This window comes from Camarhynchus parvulus, chromosome 4, assembly GCF_901933205.1.
Source record: "Camarhynchus parvulus chromosome 4, STF_HiC, whole genome shotgun sequence".
Classification (NCBI taxonomy): domain Eukaryota; kingdom Metazoa; phylum Chordata; class Aves; order Passeriformes; family Thraupidae; genus Camarhynchus; species Camarhynchus parvulus.
In genome coordinates, this window is record NC_044574.1 from 849,443 (window position 1) to 875,676 (window position 26,234).

A 26,234-nucleotide genomic window follows, 5' to 3' on the forward strand; every position below is an offset into this window, starting at 1 on the left:
GATGAGAGTTGAATGAAGGTGTGTTTACAGCGCCGTGTCTCCATGCAGCGCATGCACTGTCTGGGTGTGTGTTTGTACCTATGGCCTGCTGCGGCCTACCCGGCCCTCAGGGAACCTCCCCAGCCTGTGGGGAAGGTGAAACAGGAAAGCCTTATCAATGTGATTGTCTGGTAAAAGATTTTGAGAATATAGAGCTATAAGTGAGATTGCAATGAGAGCAAGCTTTGAGATCCCTCAGTTACTGAACAACTGGAAAACAATGCTATGGCCAGCTGAAGGCCATGGTATGGCCATCCCCCTTTAATGAAAACACCCTCTGCTTGCAGGCAGCTCCAAGGGTCAGAACAGACCCTACCAGTTGGCAGAAGGGGCCCAAAGAGGAGTTTGTAGGGTTTAAAATGTAACACAGTGTGGTAATGTAGTGATTCTTATAGGCTGTATGTAAATGCTGTAGGATTTGTATCTTGTACTAGATTGGTTAGTGAGAATCAGAATATTCAACACAGAAGATTTATTGTATTGGAACGGGAACCTCGCTCTCTTACTCTTTTTACTGTCTTATCATTTTTACTCTCTTACCTTTTTTACTCTCTTACCCTCTTACTCTCTTTCCCTCTCATCCTCTCTACCCCTCTCTTCTCTCTTTACTGCTCCGAGCTGTGGCTGGCAGCTCCCAGCAGGGCCCTGCACCCAGGCCCTCTGCAATAAACCCCAAATTCCAAAAGGCCCCTGCACCCAGGCCCTCTGCAATAAACCCCAAGTTCCAAAGTGCCCCTGCACCCAGGCCGTCTGCAATAAACCCCAAGTTCCAAGCCCTGGCTTCATAGATCTCTCCTCTCCATCCGTCCCGACCGTCCTATCCCCCGACGCTCCAACACCAGCCTCTCTCTGCCTCTCCCAGGGTTTTCCCAGCACAAAAACACCTCTGAAACCACCACAGGTGTACAGGGAAATCCCAGGAGGAAGGGGCATTGCGGGGTTTGAAGGGGGAAAGGGACAAAGCTGGAAGGAAGAGGGAAGAGGAGGAGGAAGTGTTGCGGGATTTGATGTTCTTTGCCATCCCAAGGTCAGGGGGGAAACGCGGAGCAGTTTTTCTATGCCAATGGGACAGAGCAAAAGTGTTGGGTTGTGGAATTGGGGACAACAAAATGAACATGTTAAAGGGGGCTTGGGAAAGGCTGGAGAGGGATTTTTCCCAAGAGCAGGGAGTGCAAGGACAAGGGGAGATTGTCTCCAGCTGAAGGAGAGAGGTTTGCATCAGATCTTGGCAGGAATTCCTGGCTGGGAGGGTGGGCAGGGGCTGGGCTGGAATTCCCAGATTTGCTGGGGCTGCCCCTGGATCCCTGGCAGTGCCCAAGGCCAGGTTGAACACTGGGGCTTGGATCCACCTGGGATCATGGGAGGTGCCCCTGATGGTCTTTAAGGTCCCTTCCAACCCCAACCATTCCACAGTTCTCTTGTCCTCCTGCAGCTTTCCAGGGTGAGACCAAACTTTCCAATGCTTTGTTGAATAATCTGAGTCGGGGTTTAATTCCAGAGCTGCCTCTGTCCTGTGCATGGGGTGAGATCTGTAAAACTCCTGTTCTTGGCAAAACAGCACCAATATTTCTGCAGTTATGGTGGGGTGGGATGGGGTTTGCTCCTGAGAATAAATCAGGTTCCTTCCTCCGCTTTTTGAACATCTCTGTAGATGTTCAGTAATTCAATTTTTAATATCTCTGTTTTGAGTACCTTTTGAGATTCTCAAAATGCATCTGAGCACAATCCTGGTTTCTGTGCCCCGGGGGACCCTGCTGGAGCAGGGAGGTGGGATGGGGTGACCTCCCTCCCAACCTCACTCACCCTGGGATTGCTCAGGCTCCAGAAGATGCCAGAGTTGGGCTGTCAGGGAGCTCTGAAGGTCCAACCTCCCCATTCCCTGACCCAAACCTTTGGCAGAGCATGCAGGGCAGTGGTGTGAACTAAATCCCTCCTCACCACATGGATATTAATTTTATTTCCACGCGGATATTTTATTTTATTAATTTATTTTCAATCTGTGCTGATCCTCTGCAGTGAAACCCTTTGGAAGCTCCTCATCACTCCCTTCCAATGGGGTTTAATGGGTGCAAAGAGGGATTTGCAGTGCAGCTGACAGCTCACAAAATGCAATATTTAACTCCCCTTCCTCCCCAGCTCGGTGTCGGGAGCAGGGATCCAGGGACAGGAGAAAACTGGACCTCTTGGCTAATTATGAGTCATTTATTCTGAACCACACAGATTCTCCAATCTGAATCCCAATTAAGACATTACACTACATGTGTTAATTAGTCTGCTCTCCTTTTTAAATCGAGCCATAACTCTTCCTAATTAGGAGGTTGGCCCTTGTAATTTGAACTGGCCTGGGCTGGAAGCACCCCTGGAAGTCACACCTGGGGGCTGGACCCAGGATCCTTTTAAATTGGTTGAGGTTTTACTTGGGTGATTATAAGGTCCCCGACAGGGCAGTAATTACAGAGGGTGCAGTTCCAAATTAAGATGTCAGGGGTGGTGTCAGCAGCGATGCCTTGGCTCTAAACTGAGCCCCAGGAGGCTGTGAGGATCTGCTGCTGGGAGTGTCCCAGTGAGGGCTCTCATGGATCACAGCAGCTTCAGCAGGACAAAAAACAGCCCCAGGAGCTGCCCTGGTGCATCCAGGGGTGATCACAGCTCCAGGAGCTGCCCCTGCCCATGCCAGGGATGGTCACAGCCCCAGGAGCTGCCCCTGCCCATGCCAGGGATGGTCACAGCCCCAGGAGCTGCCCGTGTGCATCCAGGGATGGTAACAGCTCCAGGAGCTGCCCCTGTGCATCCAGGGATGGTCATGGCCCCAGGAGCTGCCCCTGCCCATGCCAGGGATGGTCACAGCTCCATGAGCTGCCCCTGTGCATCCAGGGATGGTAACAGCTCCAGGAGCTGCCCCTGTGCATCCAGGGATGGTCACAGCCCCAGGAGCTGCCCCTGCCCATGCCAGGGGTGATCGGGGTTATCCAGGGCAGTTCTGGAACAGGGCAGGTGTGACAGGGTGTGGAGCAGGTCAGCTGCTGTCCTGCTGGGACAGGTCACCTTCTCTGCTGGGACGGGTCACCTTTCTTGCTTGGATGGGTCACCTTTCCTGCTGAGACAAGTGCCCTGCTGTCCTCCTTGGACAGGTCACCTGCTCTCCTGCTGGGACAGGTGACCTGTTCTCCTTGGACAGGTCAGCTGCTGTCCTGCTGGGATAGGTCGCCTTCCCTGCTGGGATAGGTCACCTTCCCTGCTGGCTCAGGTGACTTTTCCTCCTTGGACAGGTGATCTTTCCTGCTGGGACAGGTGCCCTGCTGTCCTGCTGGGACAGGTGCCCTGCTGTCCTGCTTGGTTGAAGCCTTGCAGGCTCCTCTGTGAGTCTCTGAGCTGCAGCCATGCTCTGTGCAGCACAGAGCAGCTCAAGATTGGAGAACAGAAGTTTGATTTTCACAGCACAAATTGATAGGATCAACTCTGTCTCGAGAGCTTATTAGTGAGGAGCTGAGCTGCTGGAGGAGTTAAACCCTGGTGCTTGCTCTCCTCTGGCTCCTGCGCATGAAGGCAGCTCTCAGCAGGCTGGGGAGGCTCAGGCAGGAGCAGGGCATGAATTCCTCCTCACCACATCCCCCAGGAGTGCTCAGAGCCAGCGCTGCAGGTGCAGCGAGGGCTGAGGCGACCTGGGTCCAACCTGGCTGCAGCCCCGTGCCAAGGCAGGGCTGGTGACACCTGGGAATGGAGCACTTTGGGTTGGGACTGGTTTAATCCCAGGGATGTCACCTCAGGGATGGATGAGCAGGGCTTGGTGTCATCTCTTGTACCTTCCCTGGCCAAGGAGAGCTCCTGTGGCCACCCCAGGGGGAAGGAGATCATGGAGTCACGGAATATCCTGAGCTGGACCCACAGGGATCATCCATCCAGCCCTGGCCCTGCCCAGACCCCAAAATCCCACCCTGGGCATCCCTGGAGTGCTGTCCAAAGGCTCCTGGAGCTCTGGCAGCCTTTGAGCCATGCCCATTCCCTGGGGAGCCCGGGCAAAATCCACCTTTCCCTAAAATCCAACCCAATCCTGCCCTGGCCCAGCTCCAGCTGCTCCCTGTGTCCTGAGTAACCCAGCAGCAAATCCACTCCCTCCCCACATTGCTCAAACACACTGAACATTCCAGCAGAACCCCCTGTCCTGGTGTTGGTTTATATTCCCATTTTTTTCAATTGAATGATAGGGATCCTTTTTGTAAATGGCTCTGGAATAAATCCCTCACAAATGATATTTTCCCCTTTAACACTGGCAAACTGCCTGAGGCAGTTATTATCTATATTATTTATTTAATCATTATTTATAAAATTGATTAAATATTATTATTTATAATATTTAATACAGTATTTATAATAGTTAATATAATATTTAGAATATTTAATAGAATGTTTACAATATTTATAGTTGTTTAAATTTTGGATTTTATATATTATTTATAAATAACATTTATTATTACTTATAATATTTTAGTTAATATTTATCCTGGAATATATTTAATATACCAGCTCCTACCCGCCAAATGTTGTCCCAGTTTTCTGGTGTTAATTCCATCAGAAGGGGCACTTTTGGGTCATTACCAGAACCTGACCTTGCAGGTACCTTCAGGAGTTTGCTGTTAACAAATCTTGAACTCATAAACATCCCCCAGGAACAGCAAATGTCCAAACATCCTTCCCGCCCTCTGCAGGTGTTGGATTTTAACAAATTAAGGGATTGTCAATGCTGTGCCTTTATCACCCCATTAATGAAGCTCTTTGTGCCTTTCCCAGGGCCTTTTCCAAAGCTCCCAAAGCTCCCAGAGCTCCCAGTGCCTCTCAAGGACCTGGGGCATCAGCTCCAGCCTGTTGCAGGTGTCACCTGTGCTGGGCTCGGCTGTGCTGGGCTCAGCTGTGCTGGGCTCACCTGTGCAGGTGTCACCTGTGCTGGGCTCACCTGCTCACCTCACCCATTGTGGCAGGGGTTGGACAGGGCTGGGAGGGCCCTGGCCCAGGGGATGTGTCCCTGCCACAGCAGGAGGAGTTGGATCAGCTTTAAGGCTCTTTCCAAGCCGACCCATTCCATGGTTCTCTGAGAAGGCTGACACCAGTGAGGAGAGGGGCACAGCAGGTCCAGGTGAGCAGCTGAGCCCATGCAGGGATGTCCTGCGCTCCCCTTTGGGAAGGATGGAAGTGTGACAAGAAATTTTCACGGATGTGTGTGCTTGGCAGAAAGCTCTCTGGATGTAGAGCCTGAGAGCAGAACAGAGGTGGAAGCAAGTTTTGATATAGAAGAGCAATAGATGTGTAAATTGACAATTGCTGAGCCAGGACATTTACTGGACAATTAAGAAAACAAAGGTTAAGTCAAGCTGGAAGGAGGTTTTATGACTATAACATAGGATTTGTTGACGACAAACAAAAAGATGCTTTTTCCAAGTGGAAATAGGTCTAAGGAAAAGCAGAAAGGTACCAGAGGCAAACAAACACTGATGTGGCAAGTGGGAAAAAGATCTAATGCAAGAAAACTGAAAAACAACTTTAAGCTTAAATTGTACCTTACTAACTCATGTGGTTGGGTCATATTGACCATAATTGTAACATACTAACTCATGTATGATGATTATGATAATAACTTGTATGGTGATTGTAACACACTAACTCATGTGGTTGGATAGTAATGATCATAACGTGGTAAGTGTAACACACTAACTCATGTGGTTGGATAGTAATGATCATAACGTGGTAAGTGTAACACACTAACTCATGTGGTTGGATAGTAATGATCATGACGTGGTAAGTGTAACACACTAACTCATGTGGTTGGATAGTAATGATCATAACATGGTAAGTGTAACACACTGACTCATGTGGTTGGATGGTAATGACCACACCATGGTAAGTGTAACACACTAGCTCATGTGGTTGGATAGTAATGGCCATAACATGGTAATGATAGTTATGATAGGCTGTAGGTAATAGTAAAGGTATTCATTGGTTGTTATGTATGAAGATGCTCAAAAAAAAAAAAAATATATATATATAATGCAATGTAACCAGAACTAAATGGTTCAGGCTTCCCTTTCCACTGCAACGAAACTGAAAAACAACTTTAAGCTTAAAACTGTAACACACTAACTCATGTGGTTGGATGGTAATGACCACACCATGGTAAGTGTAACACACTAACTCATGTGGTTGGATGGTAATGACCATAACGTGGTAAGTGTAACACACTAACTCATGTGGTGGGATAGTAATGACCATAACATGATAATTATAGTGGTTATGATAGGCTGTAGGTATTATGATAGGTAATGGTAAAGCTGTTGATTGGTTGTTATGTGTGAAGATGCTCAGCAAAGGAAAATATAAAATGCAGTGTACCCAAAACTAAAGGGTCTTCAGGCTTTCCTAGAGCTGGAGCCGGCAGCTTTAGGCATGGCTCTGTCACCCATGACCCAAGGCTGCTGTAACTTCTCTACAATAAACCCATTTTGAGGAGCTGCCTGCAGTCCCACATCTCTGCCTCAGGCTCTGGCTCTGCCCTGTCCCTGCAGTGCTCTAACCTTGCAGGACCTGGCTCTGGCTGTCCCTGCAGTGCTCTAACTGAGCCTTTCCCTTGCAGGACCTGGCTCTGGCTGTCCCTGTGATGCTCTAACTGAGCCTTCCCTGCAGGACTGCTCTGGCTGTCCCTGCAGTGCTCTAACTGAGCCTTTCCCTTGCAGGACCTGGCTCTGGCTGTCCCTGTGATGCTCTAACTGAGCCTTTCCCTTGCAGGACCTGGCTCTGGCTGTCCCTGGAATGCTCTAACTGAGCCTTTCCCTTGCAGGACCTGGCTCTGGCTGTGCTCTGTCCCTGCAGTGCTCTAATTGAGCCTTTTCCTTGCAGGACCTGGCTCTGCCCTGTCCCCTGTCCCTGCAGTGCTCTAACTGAGCCTTTCCCTTGCAGGACCTGGCTCTGGCTGGCCCTGTGATGCTCTAACTGAGCCTTTCCCTTGCAGGACCTGGCTCTGGCTGTCCCTGGGACGCTCTAACTGAGCCTTTCCCTTGCAGGACCTGGCTCTGGCTGTCCCTGGGATGCTCTAACTGAGCCTTTCCCTTGCAGGATGTGGCTCTGGCTGTCCCCTGTCCCTGCAGTGCTCTAACTGAGCCTTTCCCTTGCAGGACGTGGCTCCTGAGGTGCCGGCCCCGGATGCTGCTCCCGGTGCAGAGCCTCGTGTGCCTGGCTGCCTTTGGGCTGGCGCTGCCCCTGGCCATCAGCCTCTTCCCGCAGATGTCCGAGGTCAGTGGGGTCTGGGGCTCTCAGGGGGTGACAAACCACGGCCTCTTTGCCTTCCTGGGGGGTGCCCCACTGCTGTGGGCCCCTCCTTTCCTAGGGGACTTGGTTTCTGCCCCTGCACTGGGCACTGCTGGGGTCACACCTCGAGTGCTGTGCCCAGCTCTGGCCCCTCAGCTTGGGAAAGACTTTGGGAACTGTGAGCACATCCAGAGGGGGCTGGAGAGGGGCTGGGCACACAAACCCTGTGAGGAACCCCTGAGGGAGCTGGGGGTGCTCAGCCTGCAGAAAAGGAGACCCAGGGCTGCCCCCATCACTGCACAGCTCCTGAAAGGTGCCTGTGCTCACCTGGGCTGGGCTCTGTCTGCAGGAACTGACACAACCAGAGCACACAGCCTCCAGCTGTGCCAAGGGAAATACAGGTTGGACAGCAGGGAAAAGGTTTTTACAGAAAGGTGAGAAAGTTCTGGAATGTTCTGCCCGGGGAGTGGTGCAGTCCCCATCCCTGGGGGTGTTTAACAAAGCCTGGATGTGGCACTGGGGGCCAGGGTTCAGTTGTGGGGGTGAGGCTGGGTTGGACTCAATGGTCTTGAAGGTCTCTTCCAACCTGGTCATTCTGGCAATTCTGTGTAGAATTCGGTGTAAAATTCTGTGACTATTCCTCTCCTGAGCAGCACAGCTTCACCAGGTAGGGGAAGGCCCCTCTCCCTCACACTGGCCTTTCCTTGGAGTTAAAATATTGAATCCAAGCTCTGTCCACGAGGCCGAGAGCCCTGACCACATATCTGAGGGGGATGTTCTTCCCCAGAGCTTCTCTGAGGGCTTTTTGCTTTTTCATCTCCTGGGAAGGCCCAGCCTGGGGGTAAGCAAAGGAAAACCAGCCAAGGAAACAGGGAATGACCAATGCAATCGCTCAGATCAATTTAGCTGAACAAATTGCTCGGGCGGGTTTATTTTAAGTCTTTAATTTTGGTGATTGGAGCTTTTCCTGGCTGTAAATCTGTGCATTTCCAGAGAAGGTCTCTATTCCTAAGGGAGAAAAACAGGGTCTTTCTCACAAGGTTCTTTTCCTGTCGGCTGGATCAGGAGTTGGTATCACTGTCTGCACATGAATTCATGTTTTTTTCAGTCTGGATGGGTTTATCCATGACTTCCAGCCAGGGAATCTTGCTGTACACTTGTGTGCTGACTGACAAACACATTGGGAATTCTCTGTTGTCCTTCTTGCTGTCTCTAGGCTGAGAGAAAACTGTCCCTTCTCTCTAAGAACCTGAATTTATCTCAGTCTTGGAGCCTCTTGCTAAAAGACGTGTTTGCTGAAGCTTTAATGATTCATATGGCTCTTCCTTAAACTTTTTCTAATTAGTCAACATCGTTTTTGGAGCCCTTCCATCAGGAGCAGACACAGCATTGCAGTCAGAAGCTGCACAAGCCCCAGTTGCAGGAGCAATGTGATTTCCCTGCCTCTCCTGGGCTCTGTGCACCCCCAGAGCCTGGCAGTGCTTTTGGCAGGAGCTCAGCCTCAGCTCCAGGCCCCCAGCTCTGCGCTGATCCCCACTTCTGCTCCCAGGCTGGGCTTGGCACGGCTGAGCAGCGCTGCCAGGTCTCCCACCTGCTCAAGGTGCAGCTGGAGCATGGCCAGGCTGCCCGTGGGAAGGAGGCTGGGGCACACAGCACCCCTCCTGCTCCTTTCCCAGGGAATCTGAGCGCTTTTAAGGCTGGAAAAGCCCTCTGAGGTCGGTGAGTCCAACTGTTCCCCCAGCTCTGCCAGGGCCACCACTGCCCCTGTCCCCAGGTGCCACAGGGCTGTGAAATCCCTGCAGAGATGGGGACCTGCCCTGGGGGTGCCTGACCACCCTTTCCAGGAAGAATTCCTTCCTCACATCCAGTTTAAGCCTTCCCTGGTGCAATTTTCCTGGAAATTTCCAATTTCCTCCCTATTTCCAGGCAAAATCTTTCAGGATAATCAGGGCAGCAAGGCCACAGCAGGTACCACCCACCTGATTTATCTCAAAGGAGACATTGCCACTGTTCCTCCAAAATCCTGGAATTCTAAAGTGGTTTGGCTTGGAAGGACCTCAAAGACCCTCTCATGGTTTCCTGCCATGACCAGGGACACTTCCCACTGGAATTGTGGCTTTCTGGGTGACAGAATCACAGAATAATGAGGCTGGAAGAGACCTCTATGATCATTGAGTCCAACCTGTGCCCTAACAGCTCAACTAAAGCACCAAGTGCCATGTCCAAGCTTTTTTAAACACAGCCAGGGATGGTGATTCCACCACCTCCCTGGGAAGAGCATTCCAGTATTTTATTATTCTTTCGGTGAAAATTTTTTCCTAAAAACAACACATACTTCACATAACTTCTCCTGTGCAGTACCTGATACTCCAGCAGGGAAAATCTCATTGATTTGAGGAGCTGAATGAATTCTAACCCAGAGGGAAATTTCAGGAGTGGTTTGGCTCAGGGGACACTGGGATTGCAGGCACCAGTGACAGCGTTGTGGGGAGTGACCTCAGTGCAGGCAGCTGAGATGTTCTGAGCACAGCAAACATGAATCAGCCCTGCTGAGGGATCAGACAGCATGATGTGTGCTGCCCACACACCCTGCCAGGGAAAAGGAGCCCTCCAGAGCCTGCCTGGGCTCTGCCATCCTGCTGCCACCCAGCTCTGCTCCAGGGGATGGGAGCCCTGCACAGCTGCATCCCACATCTGCTCACACCACGGGCTCAGGGGCTCCGGGGGCAGCCAGGGGTGATCAGTCACAGAATCCTGGGATGGTCTGGATCAGGAGGGACCCCAAATCCCACCCAGTGCCACCCCTGCCACGGCAGGGACACCTCCCACTGTTCCAGGTGCTCCCAATGTCCAGCCTGGCCTGGGCACTGCCAGGGATCCAGGGGCAGCCCCAGCAAATCTGGGAATCCCAGCCCAGCCAGGAATTCCTTGCCAAGATGCCAGCCCAATCTCCCCTTTCCCAGTGGGAGCCATTCCCTGGCTCCTGTCCCTGCAGGCCTTGTCCCCAGTCCCTCTCCAGCTCTCCTGCCGCCCCTGCAGGCACTCTGAGGATTCCCTGGAATTTTCCCTTCTCCAGGGGAACATTCCCAGCTCTCCCAGCCTATTTTCCCATTATGTTTGCATTTTCTATAAATGTGTGAGTGTTTACAAAGGACATTTCCCCTTCTCCAGAATCTCTTTGGAGGTTCCTGTGGAGATGCTCAATGGAGCAAAGTGGGTGTTTTACCTGGACCAACCCCTCTGGATCCATTTTTGGATGAGAAATCCAAGTCTCCTTGCAGGGAGTGTTTCTCAAAACCTGTGAATTTTGGGACACTCATCACCACACTCTGAACTTCAGTGGTTGGGCTCGATCAGCTTGGAGTCTTTTCCATCCTGAATGATTCCATGATTCTGTCCTGTCAGATGAGGGATTCAGAGGCGTTTAAGCACTGATCTCTGTGGGAATGTCTTTGCTTTTCCCATGGCCTGGCTGACGGGCACAGCAGGACAGGACATTGTTGTACCAGATCAGTAACAAGGTGTCAGAGATGTGCTCTGTCCCGAAAACGGGGCTGTGGTGGGAGCAGCAGGAACTGTGAGTGAGCCAAGTTCTGCCCTTGCTCACACACCAGAACTTTTTGGAAGTCAGGGAGCAAGCACAGAGGCTGATGTGTCATGGAGGGCTTGTTTTGGGCCAGGAGTTTGCGTGGCCACCTTTGATCCTCTCTCCTAATGGGGCTCAAGCTCACAATTGGTTTTCCAGCAGAACTGAAGCCTTGCAATAGGTTTCATGAATTTGCTGGGTAAGTGCAGCCACCTTGTCCCATCAGCTGTAGCTGCTCCAGAGTTACTGCTGTGTTACAACAATTCCAGTGAAATCAGGCTCAGCCGTGGCTGAAAACAGGGAAAGGGAGCTCTGGAGGTGAGCAGCCTCCACGTGCTGGCAAGCTTAATGCACCCTGAGCCTTTTTTGGGTCCATACCCAGCCCAGCCAAGCCCTGGGTTTGGTAGGGATGAAATTCCACTTGGATTTCTGCGGCGGTGCTCCACAATCACAGCTTGTTTCTGGCTATTACGGCTCTAAAGAGAACATTACAAAAATAAACCCTTCCATGTACCAGCCATGAAACCATGGATCCATGGGAATACTCACGCTGGAGCTGCTGAGAAACGTTCCTGTCGTGCCAGGATAGTGTTAACTGTGGTACCTAAAGCCATCAGTATGCATTGAGTAATTCGCTGCTGTTAAGTTTAGGAGAAACATGTAGTTAATGCATTTAGCCCACAACCTCCAACTGCCTCCCATGCCCCCCGGGGAATCTCTTCCCTCTCCCAATCCCGCAGCATCCCCACTGACAACTCCTACTCAGCTATGCACTGCCAATGGAAACAGCTGTGACAGCTCCAAACCGAAAATGGGGCTTGTGCAAATGAAATTCAGTGTAGCAGCAGAAGAAAGAACCACGGGGTTGCTTCCCTGCCCCGTGGGCCCTGCTCCTGCAGAGCGTTCCTCCATGAGATCCACCAGGAGCTCCTGTCACCCCCTGCCCGCGGGGATCCGGGGCTCAGAGGTGGACAGGGCCAGGTGAGAAAGGGAGAAATGGAGCTGGAGAATGGCAGAGCAGCCTTCACCCACCTGAGCCCCTCACCTGGGGGAAGTTTAAAGGGTGTTTTTGGGGCGATGCTCAACGCAAACCGAGGTGTCTTCCAGAACGAGGCTGATTTCAGCCTTTCCTTAAAAATAATCTTCCTTTTGGATCTCCAGGACAAGGGGAATAAACAGCCTAAAATCCAAGGCTGAGCTATTGTTTTCCAATCTGTTTTAGCCTTCATCTTGTTGGCAGGCTGCTTTAGAAAAGCAAAAGGTTAATGAGCCAATGTGCAGTGGGATTATTGCAGTAAAGATGACAGTGAACCAGTAATTACTAATTAGATGCAGTTTAACAGGAGGAACAAGTGAAATCTCCTCTTCACCAACTGTCAATAATTAGCAGATTTGGTGAGGTTGAAATGTGTCCACAGTTAAAAGGCTGATTTTTTAATGAAATGGCACTTGACAAAAGAGCTGTATGGAGGTCACAGCCATAGCCCTCGAGACGCTTCCCCATTCCATACTTAGGAGGGAAATCAGATGCAATCCAGCAGGGGGTCCCCATGGAACCATCCCTCCCTTGGGATTGCTTTGCACGGGGGGGAGGGGAGCAGGAGGGATTCTCTGCAGTAATTTTGTCCAAGTTGGATGAGAAGCCAGGGAAGGGATTTGCCAGCTGCCATGGGGAAAAATGTTTGAGAAGTGAGAAGTTCTGCTTTGCTTCTGGGGCTGGGGAACGGTTTCCTGGGAGTCTGGGAGCCCTTGGGATGGAGGCTGGGCTTGGAAGGAGCTCCTCTCAGCAAAGAAGTGCCACGAGGTCCTGGAGGGCTGGCAGGAGGCTGGGAGCTCAGTGGGAAGTGACTCCCAAAGACTGCAGAGGATTCAAGCTGTGCCTCAGAGATGGTTTCCTCCTGCTCCAGGAGCACCAAGAGGTTCATCTGAGGTTCCTCTCCTGAGTGCTGACCCAGCTTATCTTCTGGTTTATCTTCTGGCTTATCTCCTGCCTCATCTTCTGGTTTATCTTCTGGTTTATATTCTGCCTTATCTTTTGGTTTATCTTCTAGTTTATATCCTGCCTTATCTTCTGGGTTATCTTCTGTCTTATCTTCTGGTTTATCTTCTGGTTTCTCTCCTCCCTTATCTCCTGCCTTATCTTCTGGTTTATGTCCTTGCCTTTCCCTTGTTGACAAAGACAAGAGTAACTTTGTTCTCCATGTGAACCTCGAATGAAGAGGTGATCCAGGGAGCTTCTTGAATGCCCATGAAATGATTGAATTGAGCAGAACCCCAGAATTTACATGACAGTGGGTGGCTGAACACTGGCATGGTTCAAGTAGGCCTTGAGGGAAGATCTGAGGTATTTGGGAATGTGTTGAGCCCCTTCCCAGCCTTCAAATGAAGGGTGGTGGTGCTTGATGAGGTTTCTGGAGTTCCTCAGTGAGGATGGACTCGTTCCTGTCAGAGGCTGGAGCATGAGAGACCCTCCCAGAGTATGGTGCTGCCCCTGGCAGGGTGAGGTGGCAGGAGAGGAGGTGACATTTGGGGACAGCAGGCCCCAGGGGTTGCACAGAACTCCAGTGGAAGCTCCCAGCCCATCTTTAATGGCCTAAGCAAGTCCTAAACTCCATCTGGACTTCCAGGATCTGAGCACAGCCTGGAGCACTGGCCATGGCTGGGGGGGGCAGTTTGGGTTTTCCAGCTGATCCTGGAGGGTCCTGCTGCCAGGGAAGCTGCCAACAGATGAAGGCTCCCTTTGGGTGGGAAGAGTTTGCCCCGGTGGATGGACACTGGCTGTGCCATCCTGGTGTTCCTGCTTCCTGTGGATTCTGTCTGGCCCACGGCAGGTGCTGAGATACGCGGTTAGGAACTAGGTTAGAAATCTATTTCAGATTTAAGTGAAGTGTGCTGCTTTGAATTGTTTCGTTAATTTGCTGTGTTCACAAAAAACTTGTGCTCACAAAAGCCTGCAGCTCACAAACCTGCCTCAAACAAGGTGAAAGAATGTGAACTTCCAAGCTAGAAGAAGATGAGAAAGGCTCCTTAAACCTTGAAACAAGAACTAAACCAAAGGTGCAGGAGATGGACAGACAGCCAGAGAGCTCTCTGCACAAAGACTAATAAGAAATAAATATGCATAAACCTATTACAAAAATTAATGCATATGCAACAAATTAGGAGACAAAGTTTAGACTCTCAAAGGGTGCACATGCCTTTAGAAATGATTCAGCTTGTGTCCAGCACTGTAATAAACACAGCACTTTTGAACTGTAATTAGTTGAAGAGTCATCTGTCCATCCATCAGTGTTCAGAAGTTGTGCTGTGATGGTTTTTCCTGGGATCTCTCAAGGCTGGTGGGATTTATCTCAGCTGAGTTTTGACACCAGAGGACCAGAATCCCCCACTGAGGGGAGGCAGGTGTCCCTGCTCCAGGACAGGCCTCAGGTGAGCATTGGAGGGCAAAGATCTGCTCAGGTGAAGGGCACATCTGTCACCCCCCAGTTCTGATGGAACCGCACCTGGCTGCAGGGATCTGCCCCAGCTCCTGCTCCCACCTGGAGTTTCTCTCTCTGGCATCATCTCCACCCTCAAAGGGGACCTGGAGCTGGGTTTGCTTTAGAGCTTGCAAGGTCAGGCCACCCTCCATGGGAGAAACTGCAGGTCAGTGTGACAGCTGAGCTTTTTGGGGAGCTCAGGTGCATTCAAGGTGAGGACAGAGGTAGGTTCAGGTGCTCCAGACCTCCCAGAGCATTCCTGGGTGAAGGGATTGCCTCAGAGCATGGGAAGGGATGCCAGGCTCAGTCCTGTCCTGCCCTTGTACTTTACAGTACCATTTGTGCTACTGTGCTTTGCAGTGTCAAATGTCAGGTCTAGAAGACTAAACAGCAAAAGTCAAGGTAAAGAAGCAAGGAGTTTCCCTTTTGGCTTTCTAAGTAAAGCAGCTCCTCATCTGCCTGCACAGAAGAAGCACCACAGCATGTTTTCTGCTCCTCCGTAGGCAGAGTCTTCAGAACATTATTAAAAGTACTCTTTGCTCAATATGCGGGAAGATTTTTTGACAAGAGCAAGGAAAACACGGAATTCAGAATAAGCAAAGAACTAGAGTGACTGAGAATGAAGAACTGGCTTTTCATCGTGTCAGAGAGGGAACGAAGGCAGGCCCAAGCAGTGACATACCAAAGCCAGAAGTGGCTGCAGTGGGGCTTTGTCCTGAGCTGCTGATCCAGCAGCCTCCAGCCCCTTCCTGCTCCATCCAGGGAGGGCTTTGGGTCAGGGCCTGGTGCTTCTGCAGAGACCACACAGCCCAACCATTCCATTGCTGGGACATTCCAGCCAGGAGAACCCCCAGGTTGTCCTTTTTGCAGGGCAACTCCTCATTCCCACCGTGAGATGATGCTCCCTCAGGTTCTCTGGGACAGAGCAGATGCTGTGTGCCCGTAATTCCCTTCTGCCTGCTCCACCTGGTGGGATTCCAGCTGCAGATCCATGCCGGCGATGCCACAGAGGCAGCACTGGCCTTGTCCCAGGGCCACCCCCATTTCCCAAACTCATCTGGAAGCTCTTCCCTGCAGTGCCCTTTGGATTTGTGTCCTGGCACAACTGAAACTCCTCTTGACCAGGAGAGAAGGAGCCAGTTTGGCCAAGCAAAGAACATTTCTGGACCATGACATCTCCCATTTCTATGGGGCTTCCCATCCCCACTTCTTTCTCAAAATTTCAAAATCAAAGCATTTCCCCGCTCTGGAGCTGGGAGACCTTGGTCACTTCTTCTGGGAGCAAATGCTTCTCTAAAATCCTGGAATGGTTTGGGTTGGACCCACCTTAAAATTCATCTTGTTCCACCCCTTGCCATGGCAGGGACACCTCCCACTGTCCCAGGCTGCTCCAAACCCTGTCCAGCCTGGCCTTGGGCACTGCCAGGGATCCAGGGGCATTTCCAAGGGGAAGGAGAAGGAGAAGGAGAAGGAGAAGGAGAAGGAGAAGGAGGAGGAGGAGAAGGAGAAGGAGAAGGAGAAGGAGAAAAGGAGAAGGAGAAGGAGAAAAGGGGAAGGAGAAGGAGAAGGAGGAGAGAAGGAGAAAAGGAGAAGGAGAAGAGAAAGGCTCTGGCCTTCAGGGGCTCCACCACCACTGTTGAGGAGCCCCTGGGCCGCTTCAGGGTGGTTCAATTTCCACCTGCTCCGCCTGTTTGGGTGATCATTGGTCTCGGTGACACCTGAGGGCCAGGGAAGGTCAGCAGTGAGCAGAGCCCTGCTGGCTGTGGGGGCTGTGCCTTTGTTCTGCCTCCCCTGCCTGTCCCGCAGCCTTTGATTTGTGACCCAGCTGGTTTTTGATGGCTGCTCCTGGCAGTGCTCCTTTGTTTCCCCGCTCAAAGGCGCTGAACATTCTCCAGAGCCCTAAAACGCCTCGGTGGAGCAGCAGAGCTGGGCAGCAGGGCCTGACCCGAGCTGTTCTTTGTGGCCAGGGGCTGGCTGTGGGAGCAGGGACCCTCTGCAGCGCCCAGGGCTGTCAGACAGGATCTGGTTTCATGTTTACACCCCTGGCCCTGGGAGACAGGTTCAAGTATGTAAACTATCCCCCTGCAAGCACAGGCTGCTGCAGGTGTGTGGGTGCTGGTGGGCATAAAAAAACATTCCTGACACCAGCTCTTTTGAGGAGTCTTCACCTCCTGATGGCTATAAGCCATTAGGAGTCAAAAGAAAGAGCTGACATCCGACAAGTCCGGATAAACAGCTAAACATTAACCCTTAAAGTGGCCCGAAAAACAGACTTAAAAGGCTCTTTGTGGAAAGAAGCCATTTTTTTCGCTGGCCTGTTAATTGCTGTCTTTCTTCGGGACACCTTTCAGCAGCACCTACTGTAAACAGAGGGGCTCCTCCCCAGGATTCCTGCCCTGCCCTGGCCATTCCTGAGCCCTCCCCTGGCTCCTGCGCTTTGCTGCTTTATTCTGGGCCTGAAAACCAAATGCCTGCCCCACCCTGAGCCCCTGGCCACTTGCTGGGAATCATGGAATGCCCTGAGCTGGAATCAGGAATGATCCATGAAGAATGAAAAATGAAGAATGAAAAATGAAAAATGAAAAATGAAGAATGCAGAGTCCGACTGCTGGCCCCACACAGGAATCATTAAATCAGAAATACCTTTAATATCATCATTCCTGGTCAGAGGCCTCTTCGTCTGGTGCCCAGATCTTCCCTGCCCATCTCCTGCCTTGCCCCTCTCTTGTTGCACAGGGTTGCATTTGTCGTTTTTGGTGTATTTGGAGCTGTTTTGGCTCATCTGGAGCAGCTCTGGGCTCCCCAAGAGGTGCAGGATGCAAAGGAAGGGGATCAGCTGTCCAGACTTGCCTGCTTAGGGCTGAGGATGCCTTATTAATCACATCTCACATATGTAATTATCTGTAATTGCTTTTTGAATTTCCTGTTCCTAGTGAGGCTGGTGGTCTGTGAGAGAAGGAAATGTGCTGGAGGTTGGGGTCCTGAGGAATTTGCTCAGCTTCCCTAAAGCACCAAGGGAAATCCTAAAACCTAAACCCTGCTCTTCCATCGTGCTCTTCCTCCTGAACAGCAGGAGAGTTCAGGGGTCGATGTCTTCAGCAAAGAGCAACAAATTCCTTCTTCCTTGGCAGAGCTGCCTGAGGAATTCCTGCTGGAATGGACCTAAGAGCTCCTTTTCATCCAAATGGAAACTTTTTAGTACTGTCCACATTCAAAAGTAGGATTTTTTTTTACCTTCCAAGAAAGGAGAAACTCTGAGTGCCTGTGTAGGTGCTTTCCATTCCAGCAAGAATCAGGAATCACAACCAAACTGCAATTTTGGGAGCTCTCAAGGCCATATTTGGAGTGGGCTGGTGACTTTTCCACCAATCCACTGGCTTGGATGTTCCAAAAAAAATCTGCATCCTGGAATGTGATGGTTCTCCCAGGAAGGCAGGAGAAGTTCCTTCAGCCCTGTCCTGAGGGAGGCCACGAGCCCTGAGGTCACCACACAGCTGCTTTTGTGCCAGCCTGAGACCTTTCTGGAGCTGCTGTGGAAGAGAATTTATTGTGGAAATCTCAGGTTTACCCCATCCCAACCCCATCCCACGCTGAGCAAACCTCCGGAGCAGAGGGGAGAAGGTTCAGCTCCCGCAGAGGCCTTGGGCATCTCCTCTCTTGGGAGGACACTCAGGGAAGTGTTTCTGACCTTGCTTTTTGAAGTCTTAGGGTCTCAAAGCTTTTATCTGGGGGGGTTTGGTGTTTTGTTTGAGCAGCCAAGGTTTCTGGACCTCCCACTCCGAGCAAACCTCCAGAGCAGAGGGGAGAAGGTCCATCTCCCATAACGGCCTTGGGTGTCTCCTTTCTCTGGAAGATTTCCTGACCTTGCTGTTTGAAGTCTTAGGGTCTCAAAGCTTTTATTTGGGGGGGTTTGGTGTTTTGTTTGAGCAGCTGAGGTTTCTGGAGCTGTGGGCAGCCCTCTGCTTTCCCAGAAGACCCAAACTCACAGCTCTGCAGTGACCTGGAGCTGCTGCCGTGCTGGGGGTTGAGCTTCCAATTTTTATAAAGCTGGGAGTGCTGAGGCTCTGAGAGCTCAGTGTTAACCAAATCCCCCCAAAAAACACAAAGAAAGGCTTAGAAACCTGCAGATTTCAAACAGCAAGACCAAGAAGAAGCTCCTGGTGTGTGCTGGGTGTCCCTGATGTCACCGTGAGGCCCCCGCAGGGTCCCTCAGGTGGGGCAGTGGGAGCAGGAGAGCTCCTGGGGGATGGACTGGGGATGACCACGGGGCTGGAGCTCAGGAGCTGCTGCTCCAGGACAGGCTGGGACACGCAGGGAGCGGGGTCACCTCCCCAGGTGTGGGATCCCACCTGTGCTCTGTTATCATGGCTGTTATCATCACTCACTGCAGAGACATCCCGGGCCAGGGCAGCTCCCTGCTCCAGCCGCAAATCCACGTTCCCAAATTTCCCTTCTTTTTCCTTTCCACAAATCCACATTTCCCTTCTTCCCACCTCATTAAATGTCGGGGTCTTTGCTGAGTATTTTTCCTCAGAGAAGCTGTGGTAATTCCCCAAAAGTTAAAAAAACTCTTTTAAAACTCCCAGCCTTGATTGTAGAATCATGAAATTAGGTTGGAAAAGACTTTTAAGGTTGTCAAGTCCAACCATTAACCCAGCACCACAGGATCATTTAGGCAGGAAAAACCTTTAAAACCATCAAATCCAGCCATGAAACCAGCACCGCCCAACCCAGTGAAGGGGGCGAATTTGCAGTCCCACAGCTGCCCCAAAAATCCTGAAATCTGCTCTGCTTCAGGGCAATTGGTTATTCCCATTTCAGCTGAGGGCAGGAACATCCCTGCAAAGCATCCCCGGCAAACAAAAAGCCTCCTGAAATGGGAAAACCTCCAAAAACCACAACAGCCAAATATTCCAGGACAAAAAAGATCTCCTGAACTTAATGACTCTCAAAAGCCAAAACAACCAAATATTCCAGAACAGCCAAATATTCCAACTTTCCTCCATTTTTATTGTTTAAAGATAACTTTCATTTCAAGTTCTGGTGCTTTTTAATTCCCCCAACCCAGGGTGAAGCAGCAGCCCCGATCCAGCTCTGGTGCAAAAGTGCTGACCATGGGTCCTGTCACAGGCAGAGCATTTCCAGCTTTTCTCCCTTCTTTGGAACAATGAAAAGGAGTAAATTTGGGGTGTTTGGCTCCTGAGATTTATCCATTCCAGATTTTTCTTTGCCATGAAGGCTTTGGCCACCAGCACCCACCTCCAACTGCTGTAGGACAGGGTGGAAATGAGAGGATTTTTAAGGTCCCTTCCAAGCCAAACCATTCCATGATTCCATGGATCTAATCTTGAGATGTCAGGAGACTTTCCATGGTTTTGTGAAAAACATTTTGACTGAATACAATTTTTTTTTTATTATGAAAACTGAACATTTCTTTCAAAGACAGGAGTCAAAAAGACTTGAGAGAAACCTAAAATGAAGAGAATTGGATTGGTCACCTCTTAAATTCAATGTTTATTATTAATTTGAAGGAAAACTTCACAAAATTCAGCTTTCTCTAAAAACTCTTTTCCCCCAACTCGGTGATTTGGGCAGAAAATTGAATATCAGTAATTCATTAATCATTCATTTGTACTTCGGTCATGAGAACATCTCTCAACCAATGTGCCCAGTCTTGGGGCACACCAGGATTTCAGCTTGGTAGAGAAACAGGGAAGTTGTCAGCAAAGAGCTTTAACACCAGCATTTCAGGCAACAATCTGCCTTGCTGAGGAGAACCACAAGTTTTGTCTGTCGGTTTTAACAAAGCTGAGCTGATAATCTTTGGGCACTTTCATGGGAGGAAAATCTCTGTCAGGAGGGAGCTCCTCAGGGCAGCAAATGGATAAATGAAGAGCTGGAATTGTGGATTTAGGAAAATGCCAACCCTGGGGATGGCTGGTGCTGCTCAGAGCAGGACACGGAGAGGCCTTGGGGCTCCACAGCTGCTGGGCTCTGGAACCAGAGGCTGGAGATGTTCTGAAAAATGTTTTTTGTGATATAATCGAAAGGTTTTTGGGGTGTTTCCCGAATTCTGTCACCTTCGGGTCACCCTCAGTTGTCTGCAGGTCTGTAGCCATTCCAGGAGGATTCCTTAGCCAGCATTGCTGTCCTCGTCTCATTCCTGAGGGATCCATCCTTGGGGACACTTCAGTGGTTTGTGTGGGAGGGAACCTAAAAACCCATCTCATTCCACCCCTGCCATGGCCAGGGACACCCTCCATGGCCAGGGACACCTTCCATGGACACTTTCCATGGCCACGGACACCCTCCATGGCCAGGGACACCTTCCATGGACACTTTCCATGGCCAGGGACACCTTCCATGGCCAGGGACACCTTCCATGGACACTTTCCATGGCCAGGGACACCTTCCATGATCTGGAACTCCTTCCATAGACACCTTCCATGTGACATCGACATCTTCCATGGCCAGGGACGTCTTCCATGGACAGGGACACCTTCCATGGACACCTTCCATGATCAGGGACACCTTGCATGGACAGGGACACCTTCCATGAGCAAGGAGACCTTTCATGAACACCTTCCATGGGCAGGGACACTTTCCATGGCTAGGGACACCTTCCAGGGACACCTTCCATGGCCAAGGACACCTTCTATAATCAGGGACACTTCCATGGACAGGGACACTTTCCACGGACACCTTCCATGGACAGGAACACCTTCCATGGACACCCTCCATGGCCAGGGACACTTTCCATGGCCAAGGGCACTTTCTATGGTCAAGGACACCCTCCATGGCCAGGGACACCCTCCATGAGCAAGGACGCCTTCCATGGGCACCCTCCATGGCCAGGGACATCTTCCATGAACACTTTCCATAGTCAGGGACACCTTCCATGGACAGTTTCCACTAGGCCGGGTGCTCCAAGCCCCATAATCCAAGGGGAACTGGTCAGTGACCTGAAACGCTGCTGAGACACCACAGATCCATGGGAAGGGATGGATCCATCCAGAGGGGCTGGGGGACCTGGGGGAAGGAATGATTCCTGGAGACATTTCCCACCATTTATCAGTGCTCCTGGATTACTGGAAAGGTCACATTTGACTGGGAATGCAAATGGGCGACAAGAAAGGGGCTGGAGCGTGTCCCAGGCATGGAACAGAGCTGGGAAGGGGCTGCAGTATCACTGAGGAGCTGGGAAGGGGCTGCAGAATCCCTGAGGAGCTGGGAAGGGGCTCACCTGGACCAAAGGAGGCTCAGGGGCCCTTGTGGCTCTGCACAGCTCCTGCCAGGAGGGGAACAGGGACAAGAAGAGGGGGAATGGCCTCAGGGTGGGCACCAGCAGGAATTTCCCCATGGAAAGGGGGGTCAGGGATTGGAAGTGCCCAGGGAGGTTTGGAGTGCCCATCCCTGAGGGGATTTCAAGTCCTGTGGATGTGGCACTTGGGGACAGGCGCAGTGGCCATGGCAGTGCTGGACATGGTTGGGCTTTGTGATCTCTCAGCTCCCTTCCCACCCCAGGCATTCCATGGTTCCGTGGTGCCACAGCCCTTCCTACACCAGGCTGAGCCTCCCAGGGGCTCGGAGCGCCCAGCCCGTGCCCTGGGCTCTGCCCTGGTGGCCAGAGGCCTGGGGAGAGATGGCCCAGAGCAGCTGGAAGGGCCAGGAGACCCTTCCCAGGCTCCCAAGGAGCCTCCAGCACCTCTCCCTGCCGGCAGCAGCCACAGTGACCACGCTGGCCCTCCCTCCCTTCCCCCAGCCCGGAGCAGCATCCGCCAGTCCCCCTGACCCTCCCCCTCCCAAAATTGGCTGCTTTCTCCCTTTTCTCCCCCCCTCCTTTTTTTTTTTTTTTTTTTTGGCTGAGTGATGAGCTGTATGCCAAATCCATCTGCTCCTGTCTCCCCTAGCTGCCTTCCATATCGTTCCAGGATCCCTGGCAGCCAGCCTAGACCTATCTCTCTCCCCGCACTCTCCGGAGCACATTCCTTTCTACACCTTTTCCCGAGCTGGGATAGAAATGAGTATCAACCCCAAACAAAAAGCATCTGCTTCCTGCCTGCTGCTGCCTCACCGGCCGTGCCTGCACGTTACACCCGTGTCAGCAGCCATGCAAAACACAGGGAGCCCCCCGTGAGCCCCCCGTGCAGCGCCCCGAGCCCCCCGCGCCCGCTCCCGCGCCGGCTCCGCAGCACCAGCTGTGACCACCGCACCATTTGTTCCTCCAGCCCACGCCAGCACTCCCAGCCAGTTCTTTATCACCCCAATTAGCCTTGTCTGAGCTGATGAGAGGAGAGAGGCTCCCACTGCAAGGCAAGGGATGGGGGGAAGAGAGCTGGAGAGCCGTGGGTACGCGGGGAGGCGATTCCCAGCTTTGTTCCCTGGGAGGGAGCGATGGGTTTCACCCTGGTGCTGGCGTTGCTGCCATCCTGCCCGAGATACCTGAGGATGCTGGTCCATGAACAGGTGATTAATAAGGGTCAGGGAACTGAGGTTTTTGGGGTTTTCCCCCATTTTTCTCTCATGCTTGGCTGTCTGCCGGAGGGAAAGGAGCATCCTTGGGTTTCACCTGCTCCCAGGGGCTGGGATGGGCTGTGGTTCCCTGGGAGGGATGGGTTGGGTTCACACTGGTGCTGGCATTGCTGCCATCCTGCCCGAGATACCTGAGCATGCTGGTCCATGAACAGGTGCTTAATAAGGGTCAGGGAACTGAGGTTTTTGGGGTTTTCCCCCATTTTTCTCTCATGCTTGAGGTTTTTGGGGTTTTCCTCTTGTGCTCTTGGCTGTCTGCCGGAGGGAAAGGAGCATCCCCAACATTCACCTGCTCCCAGGGCTGGGATGGGCTGTGGTTCCCTGGGAGGGAGCGATGGGTTTCACCCTGGTGCTGGCATTGCTGCCATCCTGCCCGAGACACCTGAGCATGCTGGTCCATGAACAGGTGCTTAATAAGGATCAGGGAACTGAGGTTTTTGGGGTTTTCCTCTTGTGCTCTTCGCTGTCTGCAAGAGGGAAAGGAGCATCCTCAACATTCACCTGCTCCCAGGGGCTGGGGTGGGCTGTTTTTATTTGGGAAGGATGGGTTTCACCAGGCAGGGGCACAGGTGCTGGCATTGCTGCCATCCTGCCTGAGTTACCTGAGCACTGCTGGTCCATGAACAGGTGCTTAATAAGGGTCAGGGCACTGAAGTTTTTGGGGTTTTCCTCTTGTGCTCTTGGTTGTCTGCCGGAGGGAAGGGAGCATCCCCAACATTCACCTGCTCCCAGGGCTGGGATGGGCTGTGGTTCCCTGGGAGGGAGGGATGGGTTTCACCCTGGTGCTGGCATTGCTGCCATCCTGCCCGAGATACCTGAGAGATGCTGGTCCATGAGCAGGTGCTTAATAAGGATCAGGGCACTGGGGTTTTTGGGGTTTTCCTCTTGTGCTATTGACTGTCTGCCAGAGGGAAAGGAGCATCCTTGGGTTTCACCTGCTCCCAGGGACTGGGATGGGCTGTGGTTCATCCCAGCCACGTTTCTGGGTGAGCTGGGAGGTGCATCCTGGTGGTGCCCTCAGTGGGGATCTCCCTGGATCTATGGCGAAGCTCCCAGTGGCCTCACAGGGCACTGAAGGAGTTCCTGCTTCTCCCACAGCCTCACTGGAGAGCTCCCCATGTTGGGTACCAAGCTGTCAGTGCAACCATCAGCCCCAAATCCTGGGGTTTGCCCAAACAACCCCTTGTAGCACTGTCTGGGAGTGGTGCTGCCCAGCCTGGGTCCCTCAGTGCTGCTGGGAGCTTCTGTCCCTCCTGGAATTCTGCTGGATGCATTGGTGAAGGCCCTTCCCCGGTGACACCCCAGTGCCATCATCCCAAAGCCAGAGGGGGATCCCTCCTTTGCCCTGGCACAGACAGAGCTGGGAAGAGGAGGATGGACACGATTCAACCCCAGTGCCATGGTGGGCATTGGTTTGCAGGGACAAAGTGCCCTGTGTGAGACAGGTCCCACCAGTGCAGGCCCAGCCTGCTCCTCAGAGCACCCTCCAAGGCAGCTGCTCCTTCACAGGAGGGTTCCCAGCATGGCCATGACCATCACTGGGGACATCTTGGCAGCTGAGACACCAAAACCTTGAGGAGAAGCTGTGGTCCCCACATCTGTCACAATTCCCTGGCCAGCTGGCTGAGCAGGTCCAGGATTCTGGGCAGCTGGAACAGCAAAACCCCAAAATGAGTGAAATTACACTTTCCAACAAAAACCACCAGCAAGGGAGTCAAAGGCTGGTGCACAGCAAGGCTGGGATTTAATGTTGTCTTGGTACCTGTAACCCACCACCATCTCCTGTTCTTCTCCATCTGGTTTCCAGGCGGGAGGAGTAGGTTCCTCCCGATGGATTTCTGAGCAGCTTTCCCAATTTCCTGTACATTTTTCCTTGGTGCAGATGCACCCCTTGGAGCTCCTGAGGCTCTGGAGTAGATTTTAATCCCTTCCTGATCAAACCCAACCACAAGGAGACCTGCAGGGGAGGCTCCAGTCCAACCAGTCACCCCCAGTGTGTGCAACACCTTCCCAGGCTTCAGGAAGGTGCTTGAGCTTGGTGGCACAGCTCCAAAGCAGTGTCTGTGGCTGGTGATGTCACAGGGGGCCCTGGCTGGGTGCCCATCCTGCATAAGAACCATGGAGTCATTAAAATGGAGCAGCCCTCAGGGTCCATCCAGTCCAACCACTCCCCCAGCACTGACCATGTCCCCACGTGCCACATCTGTGTGGTTTTTGAGCACTTCCACCTTAGGCATGAATCCTAAGGCACTTCCCACATCCTTCTGCTCGGTGACCAGGCCTATCCCACCTGCCTCCCAGCTCCCTGAACCCACCTCAGACCCCTCTGTACAGCCTTGCCATGGGTGAAAAACCCATTCCCCACGCAGGGAAAGGAGCTGTTTCCCCCCTGGCCCAGGGGATGGAAGCTGGAAGGATCTCCAAACAATTATCTCATCTCTTCCTTCCACCAAGACAAGCTCAGCTCTGCCTAAACTATTCCTGATGGCTTCCCTGTAATTTGTGCTGAAAACTTCCCACCACAGACGCCCCACACCTTCCCCCAGCAGTCGGCTGCGATATTTTGCTCTTCCCACCAGGATCCTCTTCCTGCTGTTCAGCTTGGATTGTGCTGGCTGCTTCTTGAATTGTGTCCCACGAGAGCGTGAGCACAGCCCTGCTCCTTCCTTCCCTCCTTCCTCCCCTCTCCCCATGCAGCCTTGTGCTGCCAGCTGGGCACAGCCCCATCCCCAGCACCCCGGGGCTGTCCCAGCACTGAGCTGGGCTCCTCCAGGGCACCTGGGCCTTCCTTGGGGCTCCCAGTTCTCCAAACTGAGCAAGAGGGTGGGTTTGGGGGGGCCTCTCCATTCTGTTTCTGTGGAGCAGGTTGGGTTTGAGCTGCCCCATTTCCCATGCACGGTCGGCGCTGACCCTCCCAATTCCAGGTGGAATTAATTTCAAAGCACAAAATGCCGGGATGGCTGAGGTTGGAGGAACCCACCCTGTGACCCATCCCCACCTTGGCACCAGGGTGGCATCACCCCCTCCAGCCATTCCTTGCACCCCAGGCTGGGGCTCCGCTTTCCCCCGGGATGTTTTCCTGAACCCACCCAGCCCCAAAAACCCCGGAGCTGCTCCGTGTGTCGCTGGCAGAACACTGCCCAGACAATGGGAGGAAAGCTGCGTCAGAGGCGGGCAGAGCAGAGCAGGGCTGATCCTCCCTCGGGAGGGATCCGTGGGATCCGGATCCGCTGCACCTTTGCCGGTGCTCTCCCGGCACAATGCTTCACTTTGTGCTGCAGCGCTGAAAGCAATGGTGAAGTTGC

General features: G+C 52.3%; 1 protein-coding gene across 2 annotated transcripts in view; it reads left to right on the forward strand.

Moving 5' to 3' along the window:
- SFXN5 (sideroflexin 5) overlaps positions 1-26,234 on the forward strand; it is a 117,100-nt gene that overhangs the window by 88,588 nt on the left and 2,278 nt on the right. For both annotated transcript variants that reach the window (XM_030947420.1, XM_030947421.1), the window contains one exon: positions 7,200-7,317. In XM_030947420.1, coding sequence (XP_030803280.1) covers positions 7,200-7,317 — 118 coding nt within the window. The remainder of the gene's footprint in view (positions 1-7,199; positions 7,318-26,234) is intronic.